The sequence below is a fragment of the Rhinatrema bivittatum genome, chromosome 7 (genome assembly GCF_901001135.1).
Source record: "Rhinatrema bivittatum chromosome 7, aRhiBiv1.1, whole genome shotgun sequence".
In the NCBI taxonomy this organism is placed as follows: Eukaryota; Metazoa; Chordata; class Amphibia; order Gymnophiona; family Rhinatrematidae; genus Rhinatrema; species Rhinatrema bivittatum.
The window spans coordinates 93,888,047-93,908,521 of NC_042621.1; the positions used below are offsets into that span (position 1 = coordinate 93,888,047).

General features: G+C 44.6%; 1 protein-coding gene across 1 annotated transcript in view; it reads left to right on the forward strand.

Moving 5' to 3' along the window:
• Positions 1 to 20,475, forward strand: part of NUP93 (nucleoporin 93) — a 223,416-nt gene that overhangs the window by 16,964 nt on the left and 185,977 nt on the right. The window contains exon 3 of the mRNA XM_029608719.1: positions 10,700 to 10,817. Within this exon, the coding sequence (XP_029464579.1) occupies positions 10,700 to 10,817 (118 nt within the window). The remainder of the gene's footprint in view (positions 1 to 10,699; positions 10,818 to 20,475) is intronic.

Below are 20,475 nucleotides of genomic sequence, written 5' to 3' on the forward strand. Positions count from 1 at the left end.
CTTTCTTTTAATCCTGCCAGACCAGTCTAGAATCCACCCAGGGAAGCTGCAACAATCAAGAACTTTGTCTGAGAAGTTCAGAAATCTAACAGCGAGTACAGTGTTGCTCACTCTTAAGGTGGTTGGCCTAATCATGACCTTGATATAGGGATTATCTTAATTCCTGGGTTAATGACCATGGACTGAACTTTCTTGGCTGCATCAGGTTTTAGTTGTGTTGGTGATTTGGAGACCAAAACAATTGTCTTTGGTTGTCTTAGCTTTGATATGGGATACTGAAGAGCTTTGACATGGGTGGTGTGAAATCAGTTTTGTGGTTTTTGGTTTTTTTTTCTCTGTTTCCATCTGCTGGCAGGGTAGAGACAACATAACCCACTTGTTCTTCTTCTTTTTTTTTTTTAAGAGGAGAGCATAATGGCTATAACAACAAAAAAAAAAAAGACGTTTCATAATCTCATTCCTCTGAAGAAATTATGAGGTCAATATTCAGAGCTGGCCTGCTGAATATATATAAATTATTCAGAAAAGTTACAAGGTATATTCAGCAGCATGGCTAAGCCGTTGAGTATATTCATATATATCCGCACTTAGCAGTATAAATTAGAACCAGCTAAGTTTAGACCTGCTCTATGGCTCATCTAAACTTAGCTGCATAACTTATGCGGATAAGACCAAATATCCGGTAGTTATCCACATAATATGCATGGAAAACTCACTTTGCCCTGATCTTTGACATGATGTGTCCTACGAATGCCGGTATAAAAAAAAAAGTTTTAAATAAATAAATAAATTTTTAAATAAATCTGCCCACTACATGCCCACAAGTTGTGCAGCTACATTTTTACCCATATAAGAGACTTATGTGGCTAAGTGGCAGCCGTTGAACTTATACGAATTACTATGCGGAGTTGGATCCATCTGAAGAATAAGAATAAATTTACAATGTGGACTTTGAATAATAAGCCTTTTGCCTATGACCATAAAAGATTTGAAGCGGAGTTTTTCAGAGAAAATGTTTAAATGTTATTTTGCCTCATGTTTTTATTGTTTTAGATACCCATGTATTATTAGTTTTTACTATTTTATGTATGTTTATCTTGTAAACCAGCATGATTTGAATATGGAACGATGGTATATAAATAAGTAAAAACCACTGAACGTGCTTTGAATATTGGCCTCTATACTTTTAATTATGGTTAAAGTTATTACTCTTAAATTTAACGACTACACTCTTGTTTTTCAAAAGATAAAAGGAATGCACACAGATTATATTCAGGGTCATAGAAATAATGGTAGCAATGAGAAGGATCACCCGTTATGGAGGGAAAATGTAATTGGAACAGTTCTGTTCCTTTATTTTCTCAGGTTTGCTAGTGTGTGTTACTATCAAATCATAACATGGGCATTTCTTAGTGTCCAGTCAGATGAATCCAAAACAAGTGGGTTATGCACCTTTACCAGCAGATGGAGTCGGAGCAAACTGATGTCACAGTACATATACCCCTGCAGTGACAGCCTGCCAGCATTCTCTGTCTCCAGCAGATGGTAGACATGCATCTCCCTACTGGGGATTGCTTCATTTTAAAGAAAAGCAGAATTAAGGAAATAAATTTGCCCCGCTCTCCTGTGGTGATACCAAATGGTCACTCCCACAATTAAGAATTCTTAAGGTGATTTCCATGGTCCCTCAGATGAGTACCTTGGTCTGTTAGCTGATTTTTCAGCCGGTGTGGACTTAGCTGCTTGAGCAGCTGAAAGGCAGCGGGTGCAGGCAGGGCCGGCGGAAGCACTAGGCGAACTAGGCGATCGCCTAGGGCGCTGAGCATTAGGGGGCGCCGAGCCGCTGACGGCCAATGGCCGCCGGTGGACGTCATCCCAATGGCGGCTGAGCGGTGAACTACTGCTATGCTGTGTGCCGGATACACACAGCAAGAAGATCGCAGGGCCGTGGTACAGTCGCGTCTAAACATGCTGGTGCTCCTCCTCCTTCCTGCCCGCGTGGCCCCGGAAGAAAAATGTTGCCGGAGCCGCGCGGGCAGGAAGGAGGAGGAGCATCAGCCAATGCAGGAACTTCTCCTCCTTCCTGCCCGCGCGGCCCCGGAAGAAAAATGTTGCCGGAGCCGCGCGGGCAGGAAGGAGGAGGAGCATCAGCCAATGCAGGAACTTCTCCTCCTTCCTGCCCGCGCGGCCCCGGAAGAAAAATGTTGCTGGAGCCGCGCGGGCAGGAAGGAGGAGGAGCATCAGCCAATGCAGAAACTTCTCCTCCTTCCTGCCTGCGCGGCCCCGGAAGAAAAATGTTGCCGGAGCCGCGCGGGCAGGAAGGAGGAGGAGCATCAGCCAATGCAGGAACTTCTCCTTCCTGCCCGCGCGGCCCCGGAAGAAAAATGTTGCCGGAGCCGCGCGGGCAGGAAAGAGGAGGAGCATCAGCCGCGTGCCGGAAGGAGGAGGAGCATCTGCCACGTTCAGAAGAGGATCAGCGTGGCTCGAGAAGACCGGGGCCGCTGCAGAGCCCATCCTGCAGTGGCCCGTGAAGAGGAGGCCCAGAGGTGAGAGAGAGACTGAGGGTTTGTACAGTGTGTATGTGTGCGTGTATGAGATGAGTTGAGAGACTGTGTGTGTGTGTGTGTGGGAGTGAAGACCTGAATGTTTGCAGAGACAGCATGGGAGAGCCTTTGTGTGTGTGAGAGACAGCATGTGATAGTGAGAGCCTGTGCTTGAGCAAGACAGCATGTGGGAGTGAGAGAGAGCCTGTGTGTGAGTCAGCATGTGACAGTGAGAGCCCGTGTGTAGGAATGATTGTATGAGAGAGAGCATGTGACAGTGAGAGCCTGTGCTTGAGCAGGACAGCATGTGGGAGTGAGAGAGAGCCTGTGTGTGTGTCAGCATGTGACAGTGAGAGCCTGTGTGTAGGAATGATTGTATGAGAGAGAGCATGTGACAGTGAGAACCTGTGCTTGAGCAAGACAGCATGTGGGAGTGAGAGTTAGACAGCATGTGCAAGAGAGAGACTGTGTATAAATGATTGTATGAGGGACAGCATGTGAGAATGAGTGCCTGTGTATGTGAGAGAGAGAAAGCATATGAGAATGAGAACCTGACCGTGTGTTTGAGGGAAGCAGACAGATGGAGAGAAAAGAAATATGTTATAAAAGGAATTGGCAAAAAAATAAGAAAGGGAAGGTGGAAAAAAAAAGCCTGTGACCAACCGATTAGAAAACTAAGATCAGGCAGCAAATGTAAAAAGAAATAAATTACTTTTTACTGATTGGAACATGTAATCTTTGGGAATGTGCAAGAGTAGCACTTTCTCTATGCGAATCTCACAATGTACGAGATCAGCATAGAGGAACTGGAAGCCCATGGGGCCTGCACAGAGGAGGCAGCAGAATGGGCTTCAGTGCCAATAGCAGCAATCAGCACCTCCGCAATAGCCATGCAGTGACAGTGGCAGCAGAGGGATGAGAGAGGCTCTGAGGTTGCTGGCAAAAGAAAGAGAGGGGGTCTCTGCCTTTAGTGTGTGCATGTGTGTGAATGGGAGTCTGCCTGGGGGTGTATGTGTGTGAATGCATGGGTGCCTGCCTGAGGGTGTGTCTGTGAATGAGAATGTATGGGTGTCTTCCTGGGGTTTGTATGTGTGAGAATAGGTGCCTGCCTGTTTGTGGTGTATGGGTGTGTGTGAGAATAAATTGGTGCCTGCCTGGGGGTCTGTGTGTGTGAGAATGAATGTGTGCATGCCTGGGGGATGGGGAGGGAGTGGTGTGAAAATGAATGGGAGCCTGCCTGGGGTTCAGTGTGAGAATGACTAGGAGCTTGCCTGTGTGTGTGTGTGTGTGTGTGTGAGAATGAGTGGGAGCTTGCCTGGGAGTGTGTGTTTGTGTGTATGTGAGGGAGCCAGTGAGAGTGAGAGCATGAGTGTGTATGAGAAAATCCAGGGGAGTAAGAGTTTGTGTGGGGGTGTGTGTGGAGGGGGAGAGAGTGCCTTAGAGCCTGAGAGTGTGTCAGTGCCTGTGAGAGCGAGAGGTTATGGTGGATATAAGAGCATGAATGTGTATGTATGTGACAGTGTATGTGTGAGAGAGAATGGACATGTGAGTATGTGTGAGAGAGAGAGGATAACCTCCTAATCCTCGACAATATCAGGGTGACTGGAAATCAAGAGCTCCCATGTATGGACAGCAGGGGCTTTTTAAAATCCTTATTAATTTTAATTATTGTGTGTTATTTGATATATGTACTGTTTTGAAATATTTTATTGGTGTTTGGGAAATTGTAAAAAATGTATATGATTTTAATTAATAGAAATTCTATTTATCAGTAGTTTTAAAATATTTTATTAGTATGGTTTTACTATTATAACTGATGCTTTGTTTCTTGATTTTATTTGTTTTATGAGGAATGGTTGTTCTGTTTTTCCATTGCTAATACACAGAGTCTGGCTTCTTGGGGTTTCCATTTCAGTTTTTTCTAATTTGTGCTCCTTTATTTTGTATTCTGTATTTGGTGAGGGTCTGTCTCTGCTCTGTGTGTGTGACCATGATGAGAGATTCTGCTATCATATAGTGTCTGTATAGAGATCTATAGCAATTGGGTTTGTTTTGTTTTGTAGGTTGTGTATTGTTTTGTATTTGTTTTGTAGGTGGTGTATTGGTATTCTAGGACCCAGTGTAATATTTACCCTTGCTTTTTCACAGGTAGGGTTATTGTTGTTTGAGTCCTTGGTGTTATTACTGTTATGTTACAATGGGATTGCAGTATAGATTCTGAGTGTCTTTTTTGTGGTGCTTTGTGTTGGTTCACAATGTGCCTGGCAGTGGAAGGTGTTTGTGCTGCTGTTACTGTGAGGTGACACCAGAATTTGAAAATATCTTTTAGTATGATGAGCTGTAAGGGAAACATCCAAGCTCCATTGTTTGGGGGAATTTCAGTGGATGCACAGAGTTACAGAACTGGAGGTGCAGGATTTGTATTGACATTCTGTCCCTTCCTATATATTCCAGACTTCACTCTCATAATCCATATAGAATTAGTTGAATGAGGCTATCAAATAATTTTATAGTGTGAAACTGACCAGCTTTTAAAAATAATGCAGAGGACCCTTTGGACTTTTTTTAACAACACTTTTTTTTATAACCAATTTTAAAGCAGGATCCATGCTATAGAGGTGGGTGTGATGAAGAAATGTCATTTTGGCTCCCCCCCACCCAAAACAAATTCTTCTGTCTAGAGATGCCACTGATTTTCTGTGGCACACAAATGCATTGGCCCCTGGGCGCTGGAGACCCTTCGTGCGCCACTGGGTGCGAGCCATATGGGGCCGCAAGTGGTGGCAAAGAGGAGTGGAGATTTGGCGGGCCGCAAGCAGTGCCCAATCTGCTCGCGACCCAGAAAACCCCAGTCAGCGGGCGTGATTGAGAATGAGGTAGGAGTCGGGGCCGAGACCGGGGGGGGGGGGGGCGCAAGGAAGAAGGCTCGCCTAGGGCGCCAAATCCCCTTGCACCGGCCCTGGGTGCAGGAAGCCGAGTGTAGCAGTGACGTTACTTGCCCTCTCTCCCTGCAGCCGGAGACTGTCTCTGTACTCAGACAGGTAAGGCTAAGCTCCAGTTAAGTATAAAAAAAAAATAGATTATACAGAGAGTTAGGAGGGTTTATTTATTTATTTATTTATTTTGTTGTGCAGGGCTTTCTTCTTTCCCTGTCTTGTGCTCCGCGTGCTGATCTGATATTCATTCCACTCCATGGGAGGTCGAGGGACGTGGAGCAGCCTCCTTAGGCTAGGCCCCGCTCCAAGGCATTTTGCTGTGTGCCACGTGGTAGGCCGCAACGTCATTTCACGTGCTTTCTAAGGCTGCCCTCTGCAGGATTGTCGGTCTGGCATGTGCATCTAGCTGTGCGTCCAGGTTGTGCGCCCAGTTAAGTGATGTCGTAGTGGCTGCATGCTTACCTCTATGCATAAGTGGAACTGTGCACTTAAGTTTTTTGTGTGCTTATTTTTTGGGCTCCTAATTAGGTGCCTAGGTGTGTGGAACTCCCCTAACTGGTTCCTCAGCAGGGGAAGGTAGCTCAGTGAGTATACCTCAGTTTCCTCCTGGATACTTCTACTTTTTTCATGGGTAGAATTTTTCCAGGGGTTGCAATCCTTTCTTCAGGTGCAGTCCTCAGCCCCGTCCAATGCTTCCAGGGCAGAGGTGCAGGTAGGATCCTTGTCTGGACCTCTTTTAAGCGCCGGAGTACTCCTAGAGTGAAAGCGGGACCTCTGGATAGAGATCCGGATGGCACAGATGATTATGCCGATCCTGCCTCTCTTGAGGATAGTGAAATTCCACCCGGATTAGAACCATATAAAACTATGTTATGGTTCTTTCATAGAGATGAACTACCAGGCTCTGATTTCTCAGACCTTGAAAATGCTTGAAGTTCCTGGGGCAGATTCAGTGTCTGAGTCAAAGAGAAATCCAATTTTGGTTTCCTTGCGTAAATCCAGAGGCAATTTCAAAGGGGGTTGGGTTTTGGACAGTGTTCCTTAGTGTGTGTTTATGGAGTCTCCTGCCACTACCTGCAGAAGCAGGCAGTGGAGGATACATTGGCAAGGCTCCTCAGTCTGAGAGCTGTCGTCCCAGTGCCCACATTTCAAGAAAATACGGGATGATATTCCATTTACCATATATTATTGTGCCAAAGAAGGAGAGCGCTTTTCGTCCCATTCTGTACCTCAAGGATATCAACTGTCATCTGCAAGTGAAACATTTTCGAATGGAAACTTTGCACTCTGTGATAATGGCCGTGCAGTCGGGGGAATTTCTGACCTCTCTGGATCTGTCCGAGGCATATCTCCACATTCCCATCTAACTAGAACATCAACACTTCTTGCGGTTCACAGTTCTGGGATGCCACTTTCAGTTTTGGGTGCTTCCCTTTGGTCTGGCCATCGCACCCAGAACCTTTTCCAAGGTAATGGTGTTAGTTGCGGCAGAGTTGCGAGAGGATGGAATCCTAGTACATCCGCATTTGGATGACTTGCTGATTCTCGTCAAGTCATCCAAATACGGTATTGACTCACAAGCTGATTTCCCTGTTGTAGGAGCTCAGCTGGGTGGTGAACCTTGCCAAGAGCAGTCTTTAGCCTACTCAGTCACTGGAATACCTGGGTGTTCCTGCCAGAAGCTCAGATTCAGAAGTTGCTAGCTCAACTCCATCTATGGAACACTCTGCACCCGACTGTATGGTCTTACTTGCAGGTTCTTGGCTTAATGGCAGTGACTCTGGAAGTCATACTGTAGGAGTGGGCGCATATGCGTCTTCAGCGCTCCCTGCTTTCTCAGTGGAATCTGCAGTCTCAGGACTATTTGATTTGGCTCTCCTACCTATGGAGGACTCCTCCCAACTGCAATGGTGGCTGCAGGTGGATTACCTATGGAAGACAGTTTCCCTATCCCCACCGGACTGGCTAGTACTAACGATGGATGTGAGTCTCCTTGGTTGGGGAGCTCACTGTCAGGAGCTGATAGTGCAAGGTTGCTGGAGTGCAGAAGAGTGTGTCTGGAATAGGAGTGCAGAAGAGTGTGTCTGGAATAGTGGTTCCCAACCCTGTTCTGGGGATCCCCCAGCCAGTCAGGTTTTCAGGATATCCACAATGAATATGCATGAGAGAAAATTTGCATGCACTGCCTCCAGGGCGGTCCAATTGTCATGTTTACAGTTTGGCAACAGGCTGCAGGGTCGATTGGTCCGAATAATGTCGGACAATGCAACGACTGGGCTTACATCAGTTGGCAGGGAGGTACCAAGAGCCAACAAATGTCACAGGAAATAGATCAACTTATGGAATGGGCAGAGGTTCATCTCCAGATGATCTCTGCCTCGCACATTCCAGGCAAAGGCAACATAAGAGTAGACTTTCTCAGCAGGGAGAATCTGGACCCAGGAGACTGGGTGTTGTCAGACGATGTGTTTCAGCTAATTCGGAATCGCTGGGGTCTCCCATTCCTAGACTGTTAGCGACATTGCGCAGTGCGAAAGTTCTGCAATTCTTCAGCACAGAAGAGATCTAATGCAGGAGTGGCCGGAAGTCAAGTTGCTGTATGCCTTTCCTCCAGGCCCATGTTGGGCAGATTGATTTGAATGATTGAATGCCACAGAGGGATGGGGCTCTTGGTCGCTCCAGATTGGCCCAGGGGGACCATGGTATGCAGATCTGCTGAGGCTTTGACTTCCAGTGCACAGGAACCTGTTGCAGCAGGGACCTGTTCTTCATGAAGATCTGACTCGATTTTGTCTTACAGTATGGCCCTTGAAAGGGCTCGCTTGCTGAAATGTGGATACTCTGCAGCAGTGATTTCCACCTTGCTAAGTAAGAGCTAGAAAGTTCTCTACTTCCTTGGCCAATGTGCAGGTTTGGAGAGTGCTTGAGGCCCTGTGTGAGGATCGAGGTACTCTTCGTTCCTTGATCAAGATTCCGCTCCTTTTGGAATTTTTGCAGGATGGTTCTTATTTCCTTAAAGGTACAAGAAGCCTGTTTCAGGGATCAGGTAAATGGTGGATCCTTGTCGGCTCATCCTGATGTGGCCCATTTTCTGAAAGGAGTGAAACATATTCGACCTCCTTTGCAGTTCCCGATGCCCCTTGGAGTCTTAATTTGGTTTTGAGGTTTTGGGCAGGCCCTGCATTTAGACCGCTACATTCTCTGTCCTTGCAGTTGCTGACCTTGAAAACGTTTTTTCTTGTGGCAATTTGTTCTAAGCAAAGTTCAGAGAGAAGAAACGCATATTCTCAAAACTGACACAGTATGGCCCTTGTACCCAGTCACTCCCCTCATGCTCCCATCACCCCTCACTTCTCCCAACTACTCAGTCATCCCTTCACATGCTTATATACCTGTCCAATATTCCCAGCATCCCCTACCCCATATCCTCTTCCCCATGCTCCCTCTCTCCCCTGTTCAACTTTCTGCCCTTTCCTCCCCCTTCCCTAACCAGAATACCTCTGACTACCTCTTTCCTACCGCTTCCTGTTCATCATTCCCCACTTCCACCTCTTTTCCTTGCTCAGCAACCCCAACTTCCTTTCCACCACCCCTGACTCCCTATCTCCCCATGCCGTCCTGCCCAGTACATTTCCCCCTCCCTGGCTCCCAGCCAGCAGAAAAGGCTTCAGTCCAATCCAGAATCTCCTTCCTCTTTATCAGCAGCAGATGAGGGCAAGAAGCATTGAGAAGAGGAAGATGAGGCAGCAGCAGTGGAAGTCGTCGGTGGATTTATACAGCACACACCTCTCTCCCTCATACTCCTGCTTTCATATCCAGGCCCCATAGGGTGAAGAGAGCATCAGCAGCCTCACTGCTAGGCCAGGCAGAGGAAGATAAAGTTGGTGTCCTGCCGGACCCATATGAACAGGAGTTGGTGATATCGCACTCTGAAGGTGAAGGAGGAGGGAACAACCTCCCACTGGCCAGGAAGAGAAAAAGAAAGTAAGAGCAGCTTCCTGTCATACCCAGTGAAGGAGAAATCAGCCAACTCCTGTCCAGACTGATGAGGAAAGAGCAGCCTTCTGCTGGTACAGCGACACATCTCCTGGGACCTCGCAACACACTAGTGTGTCCCGACACACCTGTTGAGAACCACTGATCTAGAGATTACTGAGCCTGCGCGGAAATCAGATCGCCTGTTTGTCCTTTACGGAGGTACTAGACAGGGAGAGCTAGCCTCGTGGGCTACAATAGCTCGCTGAATTAAGGAGGTAATCATGGCTGCATACATGGATGCTGGGAAGCCATTGCCTAGTCAGGTTAGGGTTTATTCCACTAGGGCTCAGGCAGTGTCATGGGCAGAAGTTTGTTGTTTCCCGTTGACATTTGCTGAGCGACAATGTGGTTCTCATAACACACCTTTTCCAGATATTATCGTGTGGATGTTCAGGCTCGGGAGAATGCGGCCTTTCCACGTGCAGTTTTGACTAGACAGTGGGCAGCCTCCCGCCCTATTGGGGAGTAGCTTGGGTACACCCCACTTGTCCTGGATTTATCTGATTGGATGCTAAGAAATGAGAAATTACTACTTACCTGATAATTTCCTTTTCTTTAAGACAGATGAATCCAGCTTTTTGCCCTTGGCTGCCGAATGATGGCATATTGATCCTCCTGTGTGCCTATGTGTTACAGGGATTACTGGTAAGTGTTACTCCAATCCCTAGACTAATGTTATTACATTCTTGTCTGAGCTCGGTGTTGGCTGAGTACTGAAATGGTTATCTGTTTTTAATCAAGTGTTTTGCTAGACTGTCCACAGTTGCTTTTGAAGAAAATACTGGCAGGTTGCTGTCACTGCAGGGGTATATATACTGTGTCGTCAGTTTGCTCCGTCTCCACCTGCTGGAGTAGGCGTATAACCTACTTGTTCTGGATTCATCTGACTGTACTAAAGAAAAGGAAATTATCAGGTAAATAATAATTTTTCATTAATTTGAAATGATTAATAGTAAAATACATGATTAATCTTAAGTTTATTTAGCAATTATTTCAAATATTTTATTTAGCAAGAAGACCATTTTGTGTTCCATATAATAATAATTTTGTATGTCCCATATTTTTGTAGAAAGCTACTATACAAATCCATTGTTTTGTTTTGTTAGGATACCAGTGTGTATCTGCAGCTATCTAATTTTATTTATTTATTTATTTTTTACCACTTCTACCTTTTTCCAATAGATCTGTTCTTCTTGGGTCCAGAGGACTTGATATATCGCACATCTCCCAGCGGCTGGAGTCTCTTAGTGCAGCAACTACATTTGAACCTCTTGAGCCTGTGAAGGATACAGACATACAGGTAAGGATGCTTGACTTGCATTGTGCCTTCAGGGCTGCAGCACCGTATTTTTCTAATTTTTGGTGACTTTGTGACTAACAGGTATCAGTTCACGCAATATTATTCCCATTTGTTTTCTGTCTCCTTACAACGTGCAAGCATTGCAAGATTGATTCATTTTTGAAAGAGTAAATCTTTTTACATAACTAAGCACTTAACTTTCAAGGCCACTGAGTTTGCCTGTTTTGCATCCTAGAATGTTTTGAGCTGATAGAAGCAATCCCCTGTATAATAATATTTTGAATGTTAAATAAAGGGGACATTTCAGCATGGCTTTTTAAAGCTCATTTTACGGCTAACCTAGAGTGGTTCAGTTGGAGATAAAGGCTGAGTGCTGATATATTTTTATTTTTTGTAGCAAATTTAATCAAACTATAAGGGTGGACAAATGTAGCTTTGCAAACTAGCTTGTGATTGGATTTTTCTATAGGAGCTCATGATGCATGGATGTTAGCCAGCCAGTATTCTATTGATTTATGTGGTTGTTTTGTAGCCTGGGATAGGGGACTTTAATCATCAGTCTTTCTCCTTTACTTATATATAATTTCTTGAATCACTATTCATAGAATCAACTATACTTTTCTCTTCCTTGAGGAATCCTTCTGAAACACTGATAGAGCCTTCTTAACAAAGAAAGCATGCATGTATCGTGCATAAAGTTATCTGTTTCAAATTACAAGTGCCACTTTGTGCATTATAGCCTGCATATGATCTCAATCAAAGGCACATGAGATCAAAACCTTGTTCCTCTTCATAAAGTCAGACCAGTTCAGACGAATGGGTTATGCACACTAATAGATGGAGAGAGGGATGGAGGCTTACTGATGTCACCCCTTCTATACATAGCCTGCCAGTATTCTCTGTCTGCAGATGATAGGATATGCTTGCCTATGCTATATGGTGGGGCTTGGTTAAGCCTTATGGCTTGGTTTTTGGACTCTGGGCAGCTCCTGCAGTGACAGCCTTGTGGTCCCCCAAGAACAGGGGAGCTTCTAGTTTTGACTGGAATACGCTTCAGTTTCTGTTCCGTCCCCTTTTTTTTTCCATTGCTACTCTCTCTGAGCTTTGGATCCTCTTGGAAGATTAAAAAAAAGGGATAAAAGCCTTTAGTTTTTGCCAATGGTGATAAACTTAAAAAAAAGAAAGAAAAGGAAGACATTTGAAACAAGGAGAATCCCTCCAGCAGCATCAAGCAGTGCTGGGAGTGGGTGCTGGCATGATCTTTTGCAGGCCAGGCAGCATCAGCTGCAATCGCGCGATTCAACAGGGCTGCAGGGCAACGTTTTTCAGCAGCAAAGCCACACGTGGCAGGCACCATTTTTATTGGCAGGAACTGCTGAGCACGCAGTGGGACGCATTTACTCAGCTTTTACAGGAAGAGAGTGTGAGACATGGCATGGGGGAGCAGCACGGGAAGAAGCTTCGCATCTGCTCAGCATGCCATATGAGGGTCCTTAGTCCCAGGAGGTCCCTCAGTGTGAGTAAAATGTGTGTGGAGGCTCAGGGGGATGTCTCTGCAGGGACCTCAGAGGCCCCCCGCTTTACAGGCAGAGGTTGTGGTGGTGACTCCTACCAGAGCGGCTGAGAAGTCTTTCCTGCCCCCTCTCCTGCCACTCCCCTCGGAAGTGGTCTCCAAGAGGGTTTAGCCTACCCCAGGGATGGATCTTTCTGCCATTTCGTGGGTGGAATTTTTTAAGGGTCTCCAGGCCTTTTGTCAGGGGCAAGGAGCTCCCTGGGAAGAGGCTAGGGATCGCTCTCTTCAGAAGCCTCCCTCCTTAGGACCTAGAAAACATTCCAGGGAATCTTTGACTCCTTACAGGAGGAAGAAGAGAAGGAGGCAGACGGAGGGAGAAGAAGGGTGAGGACAGGGATCCTTCAGGAGACTCAGATAGAGAGTCAGAATCCTCGGGGGTGTCCCAACGATCCATCATTGGAAGGGGGGAGATTCCCCTAGATGCTGACCCTCATAGAACTATGCTGTGGCTTTTTCACAGGGATGAGATGTCCGGTTTAATTTTACAGACCTTAAAAGCCCTTGGGTGTGAGGAGATATTGCAGGCAGTGGCCAAAGATTCGAAGCGGAATCCTGTAATGATTAGCATGTGCAAAGCATCCTGTTTTTTTCCTCTGCATGAGGTTATCCAGGAGCTAATAGATTTGGAATGGAGTGCACCTGAGTCTAATTTTAAAGGAGGTCGCTCTTTAGCAGGATTGTATCCTATGGGACCCTAAAGCAAGGGAGCAACTCAGGTTTCCTAAGGTGAATGCATTAGTCTGTGCTGTAAGAACATAAGAACATGCCATACTGGGTCAGACCAAGGGTCCATCAAGCCCAGCATCCTGTTTCCAACAGTGGCCAATCCCGGCCACAAGAACCTGGCAAGTACCCAAAAACTAAGTCTATTCCATGTTACCATTGCTAATGGCAGTGGCTATTCTCTAAGTGAACTTAATAGCAGGTAATGGACTTCTCCTCCAAGAACTTATCCAATCCTTTTTTAAACACAGCTATACTAACTGCACTAACCACATCCTCTGGCAACAAATTCCAGAGTTTAATTGTGCGTTGAGTAAAAAAGAACTTTCTCCGATTAGTTTTAAATGTGCCCCATGCTAACTTCATGGAGTGCCCCCTAGTCTTTCTACTATCCGAAAGAGTAAATAACCGATTCACATCTACCCATTCTAGACCTCTCATGATTTTAAACATCTCTATCATATCCCCCTTCAGCCGTCTCTTCTCCAAGCTGAAAAGTCCTAACCCCTTTAGTCTTTCCTCATAGGGGAGTTGTTCCATTCCCCTTATCATTTTGGTAGCCCTTCTCTGTACCTTCTCCATCTCAATTATTTATTTATTTATTTATTTATTTATTTAAATACTTTTCTATACCGAAGATCATGTACAAGTACATATCGGTTCGGTTTACAGTGAACCAACAGTTGGAAATTACATCAAACAATAAAAACATAATTTAACTAAACCTTGTACAGCAAACAATAAGAACATAATTAACAAAATTGTACTAGAGTAGAACTGTAGTTGAACAAGCATAACGAGTGGAATATAGGGAATATCGAAAAAGGGAAAAACATGATAATCAGCACAGGGAGTACATTATAGAGGTTACGGGGAACTTCGATCGGTTAGACACGATTGAACCTAAGTTCTAAAAAGTAAGGACAGGTATGGGACTTTAAGTAAATGCTCTTGAGAAGAGCCAGGTCTTCAGTTTTTTTTTTTTGAACGTCCGCAGGCAGGGTTCTGTTCGGAGTTCCGAGGGCAGATTGTTCCATTGTAATGGTCCTGCAATTGAGAATGCTCGTTTCTTGAGAGCTGACTTGGCCGGGGGAACATAGAGTGTACCTAGGTATGTTGTTCTCATTGGTCTGGAGGTTGAGTGATGTTGCAGGGGGAAGGATAGTTCGAGGGAAGTTAGAGAGTGAATCGTTTTGTGGATCATAGTTAGCACTTTATACTGAATTCTGTAATTATATCTTTTTTGAGATGCGGCGACCAGAATTGTACACAGTATTCAAGGTGCGATCTCACCATGGAGCGATACAGAGGCATTATGACATTTTCCGTTTTATTCACCATTCCCTTTCTAATAATTCCCAACGTTCTGTTTGCTTTTTTGACTGCTGCAGCACACTGAACCGACGATTTCAATGTGTTATCCACTATGACGTCTAGATCTCTTTCTTGGGTTGTAGCACCTAATATGGAACCCAACATTGTGTAATTATAGCATGGGTTATTTTTCCCTATATGCATCACCTTGCACTTATCCACATTAAATTTCATCTGCCATTTGGATGCCCAATTTTCCAGTTTCACAAGGTCTTCCTGCAATTTATCACAATCTGCTTGTGATTTAACTACTCTGAACAATTTTGTGTCATCTGCAAATTTGATTATCTCACTTGTCGTATTTCTTTCCAGATCATTTATAAATATATTGAAAAGTAAGGGTCCCAATACAGATCCCTGAGGCACTCCACTGTCCACTCCCTTCCACTGAGAAAATTGTCCATTTAATCCTACTCTCTGTTTCCTGTCTTTTAGCCAGTTTGCAATCCAAGAAAGGACATCACCACCTATCCCATGACTTTTTACTTTTCCTAGAAGCCTCTCATGAGGAACTTTGTCAAACGCCTTCTGAAAATCCAAGTATACTATATCTACCGGTTCACCTTTATCCACATGTTTATTAACTCCTTCAAAAAAGTGAAGCAGATTTGTGAGGCAAGACTTGCCCTGGGTAAAGCCATGCTGACTTTGTTCCATTAAACCATGTCTTTCTATATGTTCTGTGATTTTGATGTTTAGAACACTTTCCACTATTTTTCCTGGCACTGAAGTCAGGCTAACCGGTCTGTAGTTTCCCGGATCGCCCCTGGAGCCCTTTTTAAATATTGGGGTTACATTTGCTATCCTCCAGTCTTCAGGTACAATGGATGATTTTAATGATAAGTTACAAATTTTTACTAATAGGTCTGAAATTTCATTTTTTAGTTCCTTCAGAACTCTGGGGCGGATACCATCCGGTCCAGGTGATTTACTACTCTTCAGTTTGTCAATCAGGCCTACCACATCTTCTAGGTTCACCGTGATTTGATTCAGTCCATCTGAATCATTACCCATGAAAACCTTCCCCATTACGGGTACCTCCCCAACATCCTCTTCAGTAAACACCGAAGCAAAGAAATCATTTAATCTTTCCGTGATGGCCTTATCTTCTCTAAGTGCCCCTTTAACCCCTTGATCATCTAATGGTCCAACTGACTCCCTCACAGGCTTTCTGCTTCGGATATATTTTAAAAAAGTTTTTACTGTGAGTTTTTGCCTCTACAGCCAACTTCTTTTCAAATTCTCTCTTAGCCTGTCTTATCAATGTCTTACATTTAACTTGCCAATGTTTATGCTTTATCCTATTTTCTTCTGTTGGATCCTTCTTCCAATTTTTGAATGAAGATCTTTTGGCTAAAATAGCTTCTTTCACCTCCCCTTTTAAACATGCCGGTAATCGTTTTGCCTTCTTTCCACCTTTCTTAATGTGTGGAATACATCTGGACTGTGCTTCTAGAATGGTATTTTTTAACAATGACCACGCCTCTTGGACATTTTTTACTTTTGTAGCTGCTCCTTTCAGTTTTTTTCTAACCATTTTTCTCATTTTATCAAAGTTTCCCTTTTGAAAGTTTAGCACGAGAGCCTTGGATTTGCACACTGTTCCTTTTCCAGTCATTAAATCAAATTTGATCATATTATGATCACTATTGCCAAGCGGCCCCACCACCGTTACCTCTCTCACCAAGTCCTGTGCTCCACTGAGAATTAGAACTAAAATTGCTCCCTCTCTCGTCGGTTCCTGAACCAATTGCTCCATAAAGCTATCATTTATTCCATCCAGGAACGTTATCTCTCTAGCGTGACCTAATGATACATTTACCCAGTCTATATTGGGGTAATTGAAGTCTCCCATTATTACTGCACTACCAATTTGGTTAGCTTCCCTAATTTCTCTTAGCATTTCACTGTCCGTCTCACCATCTTGACCAGGTGGACGGTAGTATACCCCTATCATTATAGTCTTCCCCGACACACAAGGGATTTCTACCCATAAAGATTCAATTTTGTATTTAGTCTCATACAGGATGTTTATCCTGTTGGACTCTATGCCATCCCGGACATAAAGCGCCACACCTCCTCCCGAGTGCTCCTCTCTGTCATTGCGATATAATTTGTACCCTGATATAGCACTGTCCCATTGGTTATCCTCTTTCCACCATGTCTCTGAGATGTCAGTTAAGTCTATGTCATCATTTACTGCTATACATTCTAATTCTCCCATCTTACTTCTTACACTTCTGGCATTAGCATACAAACATTTCAAAGTGTGTTTTTTGTTTGTATTTTCATTCTGCTTTTTAATTGATAGGGATAAGTTAGAATTGTTTTAGCTCAGGTGAGTTTTTAGTTACAGGCACTTGGACTACTTTTCTAATTATTGGAACCTCACTGTTGGGATGCCCTAATTCTAATGCATCGTTAGTATCCTTTAAAGATACCTCTCTCCGAACCATGCGCTGCTGAGTGACTGTCGGCTTTCCCCTTTGTTCTAGTTTAAAAGCTGCTCTATCTCCTTTTTAAAGGTTAGCGCCAGCAGTCTGGTTCCACCCTGGTTAAGGTGGAGCCCATCCCTTCGGAAGAGACTCCCCCTTCCCCAAAAGGTTCCCCAGTTCCTAACAAAACTGAATCCCTCTTCCTTGCACCATCGTCTCATCCACGCATTGAGACTCCGGAGCTCTGCCTGCCTCTGGTGACCTGCGCGTGGAACAGGGAGCATTTCAGAGAATGCTACCCTGGAGGTTCTGGATTTAAGCTTTCTACCTAAGAGCCTAAATTTGGCTTCCAGAACCTCCCTCCCACATTTTCCTATGTCGTTGGTGCCCACATGTACCACGACAGCCGGCTCCTCCCCAGCACTGTCTAACTCCAGTTAGTCAGCCTGAGTGACTCACTGCTCCCTTGATTAGCAAATGTTGGTCCCTATTCAAACCCAATCACACTACCTCAACACCTTTGGAAGGTGAGTAATTGAGCTGAACTATTCAACTTTTTTACTTTGATATACACTGCTCCTAGCTTATTTCTAGCTTCTGGCTACTTTTTGGGTTGGTTTTTTGTTTTTCAATACAAGCACTCAGTTAGTATTAAATACAAACACTCAACTCTTTAAAAGTCTGCAGAACAGTCTAACTTGTTTATTCACTGCCTTTCTGACTATTAAAGACACAAACACACTAAATAATATTCCCAAATAGTTAACTTTGCCCCAATACTTTTAAAAAAGACAATGTTCCAAGCAAAAACTTACTGATTCCTTTCAGCCACCAGCAAGGTGATCCTCTCCTCTCAGTGTTCCCACTGAGAGGAGAGTGTTCTGTGGTGTTCTGCGTGAGTATCTGACTTGAGGTTGAGCGTAATGCAGGAATGTGACGAGGGCTGCGGGCCGAGTGCACTAAATTTGCGAGCAGCTTACCCAATTTATTACTATGCTGATAAAGCTTGTACTGATAATACAAGAAACTTTTGCAGGCTCTCTGATACAACAAAGTATTTAGCTCCCCTTGGATTGTCAAAAATTGCGCCTGAACCTCACTCGTATTAACTCTATTCAAGCGGGTCCTGGCCCTATTTAATTGGGCTGTCAGAGTCAGGATTCTATGGTCCATAGCTGTTTTTCTATGTGCCATATATGAAATAATATCTCCTCTCAGCACCACCCTTCTGGGAGACCAAAACTGTACCGGGGATGTCACATGTTGCGCATTCAGTTCGGCATAGTCCATCCATTGAGCACGTAGATACTCCTGAATTTTAACATCATTGGCTAGATGAAACGGAAAACGCCAATGAGAGGAAGCACGGCTAGAAGGGCCCAAGACTAAGTCCAAGCGGACCAGCCATGGTCAGAAATAACAATGTCATCAATAACAGCTGCGCGCACCTTAGACAACCCACTCGCACTTACTAAAAAATAGTTTAACCTAGAGAGGGTACCATGTGCTCTAGATATATGGGTGAAATCTTTTTCACTTGGGTGCATAACATGCCACACATCTATCAATTGCAGGGAGCGTTCCAGGAAAGAGGGTCCTTTGCCGTATCCTGACGCATGACAGGCAGGAGGAGATTTATCTAATTGGGGATCCCAATACATGTTAAAATCACCTCCCACTATAATAAGGTCACCTAAGTGCAGCAACAACAATTGATATATCTCCCGAAAAAAACTGAGTATAATTATTGGGCGCGTACAGATTACATAAAAGCACAGGAGTCTGATATAAGTCGGCTACCAGTATAATATACCGGCCCAAGGTATCCTTAAATTAAGTACTCAAAGGGGTAAGTTCTTATTGATCAAAATTGCCACGCCTGCTGACTTGGTGGTAGCTGAGGCATAAGGTACCCCCCCCCCCCCAAGTGTCGGCGCAATTTTTCGTGTTCTGCATCGCTAAGATGAGTTTCCTGTAGAAATGCTTAACTAGCTTTTTTCCTTTTTAAAAGAGACAAAATCTTAGATCTCTTAATAGGTGAGTTGATCCCACATACATTCCAAATAATGAATCCAGTAACCATATTAGAGGGAACATGTAAGACTGTGTTCCACCAAAAGATATACCAAAAGCTGAACCGCAGCGAAGGCTCTCCCAGCATAGACCTCCGACTGTCTGACATAGAAATTCTGAGTGTTGACATACCAGAGTGCACAACGAAGTATAGGACAGCATATTATGGACACGTGTAACTCTAAACAAACCCCTAAATTCCACTTTCCCTAGCCCGTCTTCCCCTTTTCTCCCCTACCCCATCTCTTACCCCCATATCCCATAATAGGATTTGAGACCACTTCCATGCTGGCTAACCCTCTTCCCCCCCCCCCCCCCCATCCTGACCCCATCTGCACCATATACCGACCATGAAGTAGGACCCAATGTATCAACAAAATGTGAAATGAGTGTGGCTCAAAGATTAGAACAATCAAAAGGACAATGTCCAGAAGAGTGACAAACATACAGATCAAGGGCAGGTAATATAAACAATTATAAGACCCAGAGCCCCCACTAGCCAGTGTGGATCTGCAAAAAAATCAGTACTGTCCAGGGAAGCCCATGACATGTTTGCGCCTTCTCAGCTCAGTTAATGGCTCAAAAAAAAAACCAAAAAAAAAACGCCGAACCCAGATGATGGATCCAGATGGTATCACCCCAGGCATGGTAAGGTCCAGAAATAGTCCAAAAAAGAACATATTCGCAAGAAACCAAAGTCTGCACTTTCAGGCAATATAAACAAGATTGGCACCTTCAAAATTCAGGAAGCCAGAAAATAAATGGCAGCAGTTCCTGCTGGCAATGACGAACAATACCCGACAACGGTCGGACTGTGGCACACTGAACCTCGCAGAGCCCCAACTGTAAGCGCCATAGTTCATTGCACCCATCGCCCAGGAAGCCTTAAAGCACAAAGTAGTTGAACTGATCCCTCAGATCGGAGCCCCCAGGGCGAATGGGCCAAACATTAATGGACACTCTTGATTCTCAGGCAACCATAGGCAAGCAACTTGAACCCATGACTGTGGTTGTGAGAACAAAAAATAGGCACATCCTAGCTGTCAGGTTCATAACTCCAAAAGAAGGAAACAAGAAAAAAAATCATTTCACCTGAAGCAGAAGCATCAACCGTCATTGCTCCTGAGACCGGAGTGTTTAACGGATCACAAGTGACACAGCCTCTTGCATAGTAGAGCAACTCCGATGTGAACAGGGTTCCCTCATATCGTTCCAGAGTCTTTTTAACCAGCCTGGCAAAAAGCCAAGAAACATAACAAAGGGAACCCAAGCTGCGAATCTATTGAAGAATGTCCAGGGCATGTAGTGAGCTTGACGTTAGACAAGTGTTGCTGGCCAGTGTTGCTGGCAGCCAGCGATAGTCGGGAACAAAAAAAACATCAACTATCCCAGCAAATTCACCCCCTGCCACAGAGTCTCGAAATCGGTGGCACACTGAAAAAAAAGAAAAAAAAAAAACTGCCACTGAGTTCCCAGCCGA